Source organism: Ptychodera flava, chromosome 8 (genome assembly GCF_041260155.1).
Source record: "Ptychodera flava strain L36383 chromosome 8, AS_Pfla_20210202, whole genome shotgun sequence".
Lineage (NCBI taxonomy): Eukaryota > Metazoa > Hemichordata > Enteropneusta > Ptychoderidae > Ptychodera > Ptychodera flava.
This window is the reverse complement of record NC_091935.1, coordinates 11,147,890-11,161,101: the sequence shown is the minus strand read 5'-3', so window position 1 is coordinate 11,161,101 and position 13,212 is coordinate 11,147,890. Positions and strand designations below refer to the sequence as shown.

The following is a 13,212-nucleotide window of genomic DNA, read 5'->3' as shown; positions in this document are numbered from 1 at the left end:
TTGAGCTTTTTTCATGAACTTTGTTTTAAATATGAAAACTTGTCAGTGTTGTTTGACTTCTTGAAACATGCTGGAATACTGGTCAACTGAAACAACATCAGTGAAACATATAAGGGGCTTTACTGTAAATCAAGTTCAGTGTACAGTTCACGTCATGAGTGGCTGTTACATGTCGTTGACCTCATGCAAGCTTTTGTAGTGAGATCTTGATCTGTGGTCCTTTCATGTGGATAAGGATAGTGGCTTGTGTTTTTATGTCACAGAAAACCAAACTGGAATGGGTGCAGTTCATTTTGTCGTGAGGTCACAAACTAAATCATGGGCATTCATCAAAAGAGTATGTTTGAAGTTGTGTGTTACCATCGTTTGGTATACGCCGAGTAACTTTACGCTAGTAATCCATGTATTTTGGTATCACAATGTCCAGAATGAGTGACTTTGTCCCGTTCATGGTGAAGAGAAGTAAATAAAGTCAGAAGTTGCTGAAGTTTGAAATTCAAAATGGATATAACTTTTTGTGTCAGCGCCTGTCAGAGATTGAAATGTTAAGTGAAACAAGATTTGAAAATTGAATTTTTTGAATGGGTTTCAAAGTGAAAACGCACATTACAACTCCACAATCTACTATCTATTCTCAAAATGTACATCTGATAGAGCTTCTGTAAGATGTCTCGGGACCTCTTTATCTCTAACCAAAAGTCAATTTTCTGTCCTCATTTAGCTAATTGTTTGAGACTGTGGTGATGTAACTTTACAAATCAGAGATGACACATGGTCTTGTCTTAACAGTAACATTTTATTTGGAAATTAAAACATGCACATTTCAGAATTCCAGAAATATCCACGGAAAATTCAACAAATATTTGAGTACGATTAATGAATTGAAGACCAATTTTGATGATTTCACGTGCTGCCATGAGCTGCTCATGATATGTAATATGTCATTTCAGAAATACAAATATATGTAAATGAGATGCAGATAAAATTGAATATTGACCCTGTTATATTTTCCTGTGTCTGGCAGGACCTCATTCGTGTGTCTATTCACAATAGGATGAAATTTATAAATCTCAAAATGCTTTCTGTACTCTGCATCCCTTGAAAGATATTCCTCTCTGAAACACATAACTTGTGCATTTGTCACTTTTTTCAAAAGTGACGTGTTCATTTTAATAAAGGACCTTGTCAAGTATGCTACCACAGAAGTACTCAGCAGGCTGTACCATTATTTTTAGGGGTGGCCAACAGTTGTGAGGGGCTGAAAGCATGTGATAATGGAAGGGTGGGACAAGCAGTAGTGCGCTTGTGGTAGCAGTTGCTCTTTTTTAGAGGATTGAAAAAAGTCATAGGACAGTTTGTTTCTTTCCAATGACTCCAAGAATACCAATATTGCTGAAGGCAAAGTGACCAGTGACCATCTATTGAAGAATTTGCCATATTTATTTCTGAAGATGTGAAAGACATATTCACTCAACGCAAATTTTATTGTCTTGCAATGTCTTTTGCCGTTCGGCACCCACTTCACACATTCTACAACAACCTTTTAGTCAAGCAGAGCCCCATTTTGCCAGGAATAATACCTATTCATTTTGGTACCATTCTTTACACATTCTATTACAGCAGCACTTGTTAGTGTAGTTGAACTCAGTCGAGTAATGCCACGGTACATAGTTAAACTTAGGCAAACGCATCTGTACAGTGTGCATGAACACAAGACTCGAAAAAACCCTGTCCCATGTAGGATTATTGAACTAGAGCATATGCAAATAGTCTAACGGCTATATTCAGGCCCTCACACCTTTCGGGCACCCCTAAAAATAATGGTACAGTCCACTAGGTACTTACGGGGCAGTGTACTTGACAAGGTCCCATAAAGCATATTTTAAAGCAGTGACAAAACAAGAAGTTGGAAATTCACCTGCGCTTGCTAGGAAAATTAAAATCGTCAGATGCACAACTACGGGGCCATTCAAAACATGCCTTGTTTTTTTATGCTATTATGCAAATGATTCTCACTACGAACTTCCAAAATGAGTCTGATCCCTTTCATATGCACCTGACAGTGTGCAATTCTAAAGCCTTGTGGTGCCACATGTTAATCAATGACACCTGGGACCGCGTTCAGGTTCTCACACTTGGGATAGTACTTGTATCTTCAGTTCTTCCTGGAGAACAGGATGGAAGTTTTAAATATAACTGATTATACTGCAAGGACAGCAATTGCCAGGTGTACTGGCAGAGAGAAAATATGTTTTTGTTTTGCAGCCATCCTGTTTAAAAAGGTTTATAAATGAAAAATATGACCATTTTATGAACAGACCAAGAAAATAGTCACCTAGGCTTGACCGTGTGATTCATGCACAGAAAAGCATCACATCCAGCAAGATTTCAAGTCTCCAGATTGCAGGGTAAAAGAAAGAGATTGTCGTCACATCCATTCATGCTTTCTTTGGCAAAGTAAGCAGGTAGTAGCGTAGTAGTGCTGCATTGGCTCCGGAGAATTCTTCAACCTGCCATTTGGAGAGAAAAGCGATGTGTTTATTGCAACCATGATGCAAATTGTTGAGTTAAAAGAGAAATCTGCCCAGCCAGACTGTAAATGGATATTTCTCACGTACAGATCATTGTTGTTTGCCTTTTTTCTTTCATAAACATGAAGTCTGGTGGCCACATTAATTTTATGGATGCATGATGAACCAATGCACTCTATTTTGACTCAATCCTATTCATGTCAAATGTGAAGATGAAATTGGCCTTCACCTGTTACACATTGACTTCCACAATTGACTCTTACAAAAATGAAGGATAAACTAACAAGGATGCATGTGCGCCAATCCAAACATTTTAGTGAGTTATCAGGAGGTACAGGAGGAATATTTATCAAGGCACACGTACATACAATATCAATCCAATGTGTTCACTAGGCTGTAATCTTTGGAGTCACAATACCTCAATGAGTAGGTCTTGTAGAGAAAATGCATTTATTCTCAACATTTATATTATCTTGAATACAAACAAACGATACACATTCGTTCACCTTAGATACCTTACATGTGTCAAAGATATCACTAGAGTCGATTAGAAAACAAATCTGACAAAAACAAAAACGGCCAGAGCAATGACAATCTTGAAACCTCAAGAAAAGATCATCTCTGCATTCTATCATACAGTCCCACCATTCTCCAACAACAAACAACCAGGAGTGGAAGTGGTATGGATCAAAAGCAATTTATCTTCCAATCTGGACAACAACTTCAATATATTCTTCTTTGGGTCCATCATTCTCTCTTCAACAAGACTCAATAACCTTGTACTTCACTGGCCCTCGATCATCCTACCTTTTCTCCATTTCTGTAGAATTGGAATGTTGGCATACTTTGTATTCTGCAATGATGTGCAGTTTCCTGGAATAAAAAAGGGGGAAAAACTGAGTACATGGCACCATCCAACAAAATGGATGAATCGTGCTAGAATGACCGTCACTCATTGTGCTATTGCAAATTAAAGGATATAAAGAGGAACGCTTATTTGAAACTGTTCTTGAGTGTGTGTGTGTGACATGAAAATTTCATGAAGCAGATATGAGTTATGATTAGATTATTAAGCAACTTAGAATATGAAAACGTCATATCTTACCAAATTCTCGTTCACGTCAACCCTCAGGAATACCACGCTGGTAAATTCAGATGCCATGGCCTACAATGTAAATCATTCATTCATGCTTGCAATACTGATTGCCCTGTAACAAGTGTGACAAGGTGGTAAGCACGCACTGATGGAACAATATCGCAGGTTACAAAGTTCATCAAGAGTAAGCAATTAAGTTATTGGATTATTGTTTTGTCACTTCTATATCTAGCAAAATGTTGTATTCAAACAGGTCTCTCATTAAGAAATCTTTTTTCATGGCATTACATTTTGACCTAAACTCTGCAGCTGTGACAGTGAGATCGGGTTAGGCCAAAAAAACAAAACAAAAACAAAACAGAAAAGAAATGTTTCTGGTGAGCGCGCGCGTCACTTGAACAACAGCGCGTCACCCTTTTTTTTCTGTTTGTGGCCGGCGGCCGTGGCTGACACCAAACCAAAATGGCTGAAGAAAAAGAGAAAATTCTTTGGGGGGCATGATTAGTGACTGCATGAACAATATATATGTGACTATATTGATAAAACTATAAAACTGACCCTCCTCCCTCCCTTGAGGGAAAAAAAATAAAAATAAAAAATAAAATGCGCGTCACCGCACCATTTTTTAAAGAAAGACCTGACCAGAAACATTTCTTTTTTTTTTTTGGCCTTACCTTCACGACAGAAACAATCACAGCGGTACTCATACACAGACTGTCTTACCTAATACTACGCCCTCTACCGTTGGAACTGGATTTCTAATACACCATTAATTACATGATCAGTGACATTCGTTTTTGAAATCAATCGAGTAGAAACGCCCACCTTGATTTTACCGTATACACCTTTCGGTGCTGAAACCCAATCCTTGCCAATTCAGAACATTTTATTTTGTTTCCTCTATGGTAGGCAGGTATTTTGCTGCACTATTCTGTCTCGAAGTGATAAAATTCATCACACCGTCACGACATCGGATTTCAAAAAGCAATTAAAATGTTTTCCCTCGCAAAAAATTATAGTATGTGACTGAACATCATAATTATACCAGTCTTCACAGTACAGGATGTTCGTAGGATCACGTAGCAGGTATATATGACAAGTTTCATGGAGTAATGTTGCTGCGGTTCCGTAGCCCTACCACTCCCTTTGCTGGTTGTGTTGGGGGAGTGGGGCCAACCAGCAAAGGGATGGTAGGGCTGAACCGCAGCAAGGAGTAATGCTGGTTTGACTTACCTCATATATTGGGCCTATATATCTGCATGGGCCACACCAGGAAGCCGTAAAATCGACTACCACAAGACTATCACCAGCTGCCTTCAAAGCACTCTCGAAATATTCCTTCGTAATTTAAATAATAGTGAAGCGTTAATTTATATCCACATCAACCAACTAAAATCAGATACAGAGATGGCGAGTTCCGCCCTTGCTTCTTTGCCGTTCTCGTTTGATGATAGTCGCAGCCCGATAACACTGAGCAAAGAACAAGCAAAGGGTGGCAACGTCGCCATCGCTACATCTGACCACAGTCCCTCCACCATCCTGTAATCTAATGTTAATCATATTGTATCCCCTCATCAAAGAGCTATAAAATCCCGGAAAGGACTATTGAGAATACACACATCAAAATTTTAGAAACTGGCTGAAAATATCGAATTTTAAACAGAGACAAATGCTGTATATGTACGGAACGAATGACGCGTCTTGCCGGATGCCACAAAGCATTGGAGAGACCGATCACGTGGAGGGACAGTGGACCGATAAAATAAAGGAAATCACTCGCACGCACAGGTAAATAATTTATCATAGTCAAGGTCACCCATAGTGTGATCGTGTGTGTCCCAGTAAAGGCGTAATGAATTTGAAAGACGTTTGATAATGATAATGATGATTTTAAGTTAATGCTTTCTGACGACGTAAACCCTGACAACACACCGAATCAATTTTTTGCGTCAGCGATTCTTTATGCTAATCATCAGGCTACCTAAGCGTTAATAATGCGAATGGGATTGCCCCTTGGGGTTACGCATAGTGTCGACCGAGAGCTTTGGGATAGGGTATTCCGTGTTTGACCAGACATCGACATTCTAACCGTGAAAGACGTACGTATTTTCACTGTACAGCGTTGTTTGTCATCTACAGTTGGGTTAAGACCGATTTTTAAAAATGTTCTGCCCTCATGCTGTCACCAGAGCAGTATTCATAACCACAGTTACTCTGAGCATTTACATCATGCTCTGACCATAGACCCTAGGTAAACAGTCTACAGCCGAGTCTATGCTCAAACCCACAACAAGGAACAGTTGTCACACTTCTGCGACGCCGTTTATTAACCTGATTACCCCAATTTCCTGTAAACAAGCCGTGGCTCACCATTGACAACAGTGGGTTTCGACCAAACAATGGTGGTGACGGAGTACTCTCGATTGTATTGATTAATGTAACCTTATATGTAAATATGACCTTTAGAAACGCTTTATAATAAATGAACGGGGGGAGGGGGGGGGGGTACTCCCAGGATTTTTAACCGGGCATAGCCGCGTAGTTGACAACATCTGCAGGTTCATATTAAAATAATCCATTTTAGGGGAATTTTTATTGACTACTTTTGGGATTTTTTCATTTTCTATGTTTTTGACCCATTTTTAGGGATTTTTTGTGATAGAAGTGACCCTTCGGGCGGCACATACCCGTACACCTATATATGAGTGTAACCCCTGGCCCCCACTTACAACTTATGACGTAATCCGGGTAAATTAAATGAGAAAAAAAAGCCACTATGAAAGTGTTTGTGTTTGATCATTTACTCAGTTCAGACACAGTCCCTCTGGTTGTTATACATGTATATTGACGAGGGCAACCGAACACTCCATTAAAATGTGCTCCTGTATCGCACGGATCGTAATAGATATGTGTGACCTTTTATCAAAGGACTACGTAATCAATTTGGTAAATAAATATTCCAGACCGACCCTCACGTACACCAATTTGTATCAATAAAGAACGAGATTTGCAACATTCGGCAGAATACGTAAAAGACGAAAGAAAATATGACTTTTACAACGGAAAGGCCTATTTACTTTCTTGTGCCGGTAACATTTTAAAGACGCTGTTTTCGTTGGATCATTGTATATGCAGTGATAACACCGTGCTTACACAACTATATTTATGTAGTGTGTACCGAATGCAATATATATTAAAGTGCCATGATGGTTGCGATGCTTTATCGCCAAGGTTTGTTCACAGTGAAACGCGGAGACAGCACACTCACAAGGTGTTGAGAGTGTAATCCCTTGACCTTACTCGCGTGACTGGTAGCGGGTCATCGGGGCGAGTCACAACCGCTTGCTCCGTGACGTGACGTTGCACAGGCAAGCGGGTATTCAGAGAGAGTAGAGCCATGGCCATAGGCATTCGTAAAAGAAAATACGGTCGGTACCATTCAGGGAAATGACACTCTGTGGTCGATAAAATCTATCCGTACAATACATGTAATTACGATGGGAATGCATGCAATCATTTGCGTTTTGGAGGGATTCTTTTAAAAGACAAATCACTGCAACGGCCTTGTCACTCAACGGTCAGAATGATGTAACTTGAAGCAGGACAATATTCGCCCCAGCTCAGAAGACACAACAAATTTCCACAGTTTTGGGGACAAAACCTCCCAGATACTAACATTTTTGAAAACACCATCTCTTACCTTCGTTTCAATATCTTTTACTGACATGGCTGCGGTGAGCTTGGTTGTTCGTAGCAGTGAGAAATTGTTCAGGAGAACAAAGACAACAGAGCGGAAGAGAAAAATCACACGGGGACCAAGAAAGAATAAGATACCAATGCCAGTCAACGGCGTCTTTGTATACTCTTTGGATTACCGTACCCTCTAGGTAAATGAAAATATTCTTATAAACACAACATTTCAAGAAAGTTTGCTTTCCAGGCTTTCTGCTTGATTAATTTTCTCATTTCTTCGACAGGCGGCTGTCAACGAAATGAATTGTGCGTCATACAAATGTCTTATAATATAATTATTAATCACAAAAAGTAGTGATTAAGGTTTAAAATGATAACATATGTACGATCCCACACACTCCTGATACCTTCTGAAGCAAGCCGTAGCTTCTTCAGAAATCTTTTTCTTGACAATTATCATGATGCTATGACACAATTACAGAAGTAGTCATATAGGACCACACACCTTTTAATTAAAAACGTTATGCTGCATTACCTATGCTGGTAAATAACTGGGAAGAAGCCTTTTGTGAATTCAAGGAAATCACCCACCGTGTGCTTGGCCTTACATCCTTAGGTACCCTTACCACAATACTATGATTTGTTTGAGATATAAAACTATTATAGTCTTATTCCTGAGCCTAACGTACTTCTTGATTTCTTTTGCTGATTTGGCCATTTTGACGACGTAATCCATAACAATATTCAAAGATTTTAATTGTATTTTGTCATGTGACCAAACTCATTCCTATCTCCTGATGTACAAAACGTCTTGGAAATGTGACATGGTAAAGGCCATCATAGAACTGAAATGCAGGACAAGTGACGTTCAATACCATAAGAACAACACAATTACGTAGATTACGAAACAGCCCGGGAAGTTTGTTTTTCATTACCAACCTAGGGGATCCTAACATGCACTACTGGCACAGTCTTACCTGTCAGGGTCAGGTGTGTCCAAACCCCCAACATCACTCTGATCACTGTCGAATGATTGCTGGTTACCATAAGGTCATGACCTCGATGCAAATTATCTATATGCATTTTGTTAAAGCTTAAGATGTACAAAACAGCTATAGTTTGATTGTTGATGTAAGTATGGAATATTTCTTGTGTGAAAACAAGTCTGTATCACGCATCAGCGTCATTGCTCCTTCCAGACTGAATTTTGGCACGGTCCAACGACACACGTCGCAGTCGGTGTAACACTTTCTGATTTTTCCAGATGACTTTCCAAACAACAACAACAACAACAAAAACAACAACAACAACAACAACAAATGAAAATAATTAAGATGACAACAACAATAATAACATTAATAATAAAGAGTCCATTTCTTTTCGTTTGCATTTTGATTTGAAATCATTATTACTATTCTTCAATTGAAAATACTACTGTGTGGCTACTCACCTTCCCAGCAGAAAGCCAAGACATGGCATGTATACTGATCTTTGTGTGAAATCATTTTTAATTTCTTAATGGCTGTTTCTTATAATTATTCAAAGTAGAACTACATATGGCGCACCTTCGAATTTTTGCCCAATTAATGGACCTAGTGTCGACGTCCCCGCGAACTAATCGTGGAGACACGATTGCGACACAATTACTGAACCAGTGCATATCTTACAACACAAGTAGGTTGCACTGTATTTGGCCCTTCGAGTCGTAGGACGTGAAGTTATTGAACTGATCCAGAAACTGGGACGTTTTGAAGAAAATAAATGACAGCATCAAAATATTTGATCGTGTTGAAAAGATACCCCAGAGAGTCACTTAATATTTGTACATGCAGATGATTAAATCAGCGTTTTTGTAAGGTGGCAACAAGTATGCAAACTTAACGGTCAATGAATCGAAATTTTGGAAGTATGGAGGACCACAAAAGATTTTACAATTAGGGGAAAAACATGCAAAACAAATGACTCCTTTGAACACTCGTCAAGCTTGGTTTGAAACTCGTACCAACGCGCGAAAGGGAAGATAAGGTGAACATCGTGGGCGTTTGGCTAGTGCAAGGGCTGATCGGTTCAGATGTGAGAACCCACGTTGTTGTGTTCTTGAGCACTGCACTCTACTAGGTTCTCCCCCACGCTAGATTGATGAGTTATGTTCAACGCTTGGGCTGCGTGTGTGCATTGTGTAATGTGCAGTGTATATATGAAATACACTGGAAATAGATGGAAACATAAGCAAACATTACATATTTTGGTAAATCTTATCTTAATATGAAAGCAGAAGGATAAAAATAAGTAAAGAAGTGAATACGAACGGAGAAAATCTTTATGTTGATGTGCATACACTGCCACTATTCTCCTCTGCTTTCAGACGCTGAAATTGTCGTATAACAGATTGCTCGCCAACATTCTGCTCTGAAACTGTGCTAGCTTCCTGTGTCCTGCTAAAATACTACAGGTGATGGTTTTAACCATAGGGAGCTCTTCTTCCTTGTTTATGAGTGTCTGTCTATGTTTGTTTGTTTGTGTGTGGGTAAGTGTTTGTTATTGTTTATTCAGCGAAAAGCTGTTTTGTTTATATTTGTCAATAAAGAGCAGTTTATTTATTTATTTATTTATTATTTATTTATTTGTTTATATGTATTTCCGATGATTAGGGTTAGGGTTAGGGTTAGGCTTAAGTTAGGGTTAGGGTTAGTCACTCCCTCTATATTACCAGTCTGGTAATACAGAGGGAATGACTAACCCTAACCCTAACTTAAGCCTAAGCCTAAGCCTAACCCTAGCCATCGGAATACATATAAACAAACAAACAAACAAACAAATAAATAAATAAACTGCTCTTTATGACAAATATAAATAAAAAAGCTTTTCGCTATTATTTTATTAAAATAAATAAACAAACACAAACACTTACACACAAACAAACACAGACAGACACACATAAACAGTAAGAAGAGCTCCCTGTGTTTAACTGCAAATATTTTTACTCCACAGCAATGTTTTAAGATACCGGAGGAGTGCACGAGGAATGGGTTATATTTATTTGTGCCACTCCTCTGTCATCTGGCAATAATTGGTCACTGAACGAAAACGATGGGATAGTTAGTCAGACAGTCAGACCATGGTTAGACTATTAGCCTTTCAGTCGAAATACAATAATCCAAAGAAAATGCAATCGTGCCAATTAGAAGTCTTCAGTAGCGCCTTGGCATCAAACCAGACTGGCGATTCCACAAACTGGAAGCTCTTTTTTGCCGGCCGTGAACTTTATCCCGACAAAGAAAACTGACCTATGTCATTCAATGCGACATTGATCGTCGTGTAAGCCATTTTTCGAAACTCTGACTTCATTAAAGTTGACAATCAGAACATGACGAATATGAAGGCAGATACAAGGCACCAGACAAGAAAGAGTCATCCAGCATTCTGTACATGCAGTTGCAAAACGTTTTGCACAACATATCTTACAGTCAAGTCGAACACTCAAAAAAGATCGATGATACACTGTGTGCCATATAATGGTCCTTTTAATTCATCATTAGTTGGAAACAGCATACACAGGACTACTTCTGTTTATATATGAAAGAAGGTATACTTCTTGAAATTAAGGATCTTTTCCAGTTATGGTCAGTGTAATTACTGAATTTAATGGAACTACTCCAAAAGACGACAAGATAGGTATAATTATCCGCTTAGAAAATTAACTAAAATCAATGTTTTGGTCACAATTTTCTCAGCTTTTCGGGTTCTTTTTCACGCTTGTTACAAACTTCAGCTGCGTATATACTGATTAGACAAAATCTGTAGAACTTTTACACATGCTTACATAGCAGATAGTCAGTAAAAATCTAAATTTCAAGCACTAGTTAAATTCAGAATGAAATCAACATTCAAACCATTGGTCATTGCTGCAGTGGAAAATATATATGCCATTTCAAAATTGCTAAAACACCATTTTTACGGGTCAATATGTCAGCGATCGAAAGAAATACTAATCGCGATCATAACGACAGTTGATCGGCGCAAATTCTGTCACGACCGACCTCCAGACATGACCTCTACATATTCTGTATTTTACTGTCCAATTCGTTCTTCCAGTCTTCAGACAAAAACGCTTCCTCATTTACCTGTGTAAAAAATCGTTGAATGATAACGAATTACAGTCTCTGCTAATACATGTTATTCTCAAAAAGCGAGAAATCAAGTTTCACAACGAGCAGATTCCTTTCATTTGATATTTCACCTGCGATCAAAAGATTCAGGAGCGTGATATTTTTTCATCTTGCGGTGGAGTCTGTTTTGAGACTGTTGAAAGTCAAGTGTAAGAATATAGATATGCTTTCACATTCATAAGACGACTGATATATAAAGCAAAACTAAACCTTGTCAAATGCCACTGTCTGCATTTACCTTTTCAGTTTTCTTGAAGAATATGAATGTTGGAAGCTGTTTGATTTTATACTTTTTAGCGATCATCTAAAAGAGAAAGAACAGGTCGTTAATGAGATTATCGATCGCGAAGTGAAACAAAAATCAGAAAAGACAGGAGACGTAGCCTAATGTGAGCGGGAACATAAACACAAGGGAAAATTACATTTTATTAAAGGTGCACTTTCTTAAGCAATTGTATATTACAAACACATTGCATATGCCATATTAAAGTTGAACGGTCAAAATTAGGGAGCATTCGTGTTTTTTTTTGTGTTTTTTTTTGGGGGGGGGTTGGTGGAACTTGAGCGACAAATGAAATGTAAAAAGCGACCCCTCCAAATCAAATTTCTAAAATTTGACCCCCCCTCAATTCATCAATTGTAAAATGTGACCCCCCCCCCCCAGAATAATCATCAGATTTGATTCATTAACCTTTCGCACCCTATGGCCCTGGACTGAAAATTTCAGCCTTTCAAAAGTGTTTGCAAGAAAAAGAGTTACGCACCCCAATTTTCATGCACAAAAAACAGCGACCCTCCTCCAGATGTCACAGTCCGTATCAATAATATCTTAATTGAATTATAATTTTCCATTTGACCTTTGAACTTTCAAAGAATCCATTTGGAACTTTACAAATAATCACTGGTTGAAATTCCAATATCATATTTGTTTTTCCGATCTTCTCTTAAAAATATGATATTCTCGTCACGTACATTTACATCAATTATTTTTTAAAGCACAGATTTCAATAGCTAGTTTTGTATTGTAAAAAAATATTTAAAGTTTCCTCACATACCACAATGTATAGAGAATCAACATTTTTGGTGAAATTCCAAAATCAATTTTTTTGCACAAACTTGAAATTTTAATCGCCCTAATCTAATCAAGTACACTAATATTAATAATCAAGAGTACATAAATACACAGATTTACCTAGCTTTGTATTGGAAAAAAAACATTCATAGTTTCCTCATAGACAAGATAGTAAATTAACAATTCGGTGAAATTCCAAAATCAAATTTCTTGCTCACACAAGCCCGGTAACTACCCTAGTCTGATCAAGTACATTAATATCAATAATCAAGAGTCTATAAATACACAGATTTAGCTAGTTTTGTATTTAAAAGAAATTATTCATAGCTTCTCATAGACTACTCATAGATTATGTATGGAGGACCAAGCAACATTTCGGTGAAATTCCAAGTCAATTTTTTTCCATAACTCCATACAAACCTTTGTAAAATTTGACCCCCCTTCAATCATTGATTGTAAAATTTGACCCCCCTAAAAAAAAACGGTTTTGTAAAAGTCACCCTCCCCCTGATTTTCACTGACCCCCACCCCTGTAAAAAACTAATGCTCCCTTTGGCATGATAGAAGCATCAAAGGTTTCGACGTGCGTTGTCGCAGCAATACAACTCACGAAGCAATGTTTTCTTTATTAGCAGATGACATTTTGCTCAA

General features: G+C 38.1%; 1 protein-coding gene across 1 annotated transcript; it reads right to left on the bottom strand.

Annotated features, from left to right (window-relative positions):
• Positions 1-775: 775 nt before the first annotated feature.
• LOC139138485 (thioredoxin-like) lies at positions 776-7,488 on the bottom strand. The gene is made up of 5 exons (XM_070706877.1): positions 7,328-7,488; positions 4,861-4,965; positions 3,637-3,696; positions 3,339-3,404; positions 776-2,510 (listed from the first exon to the last, which is right to left on the bottom strand). Exons 1-5 carry the CDS (start codon positions 7,352-7,354, stop codon positions 2,439-2,441), a joined length of 330 nt encoding a protein of 109 aa, XP_070562978.1. The 5' UTR covers positions 7,355-7,488; the 3' UTR covers positions 776-2,438.
• Positions 7,489-13,212: the final 5,724 nt, after the last annotated feature.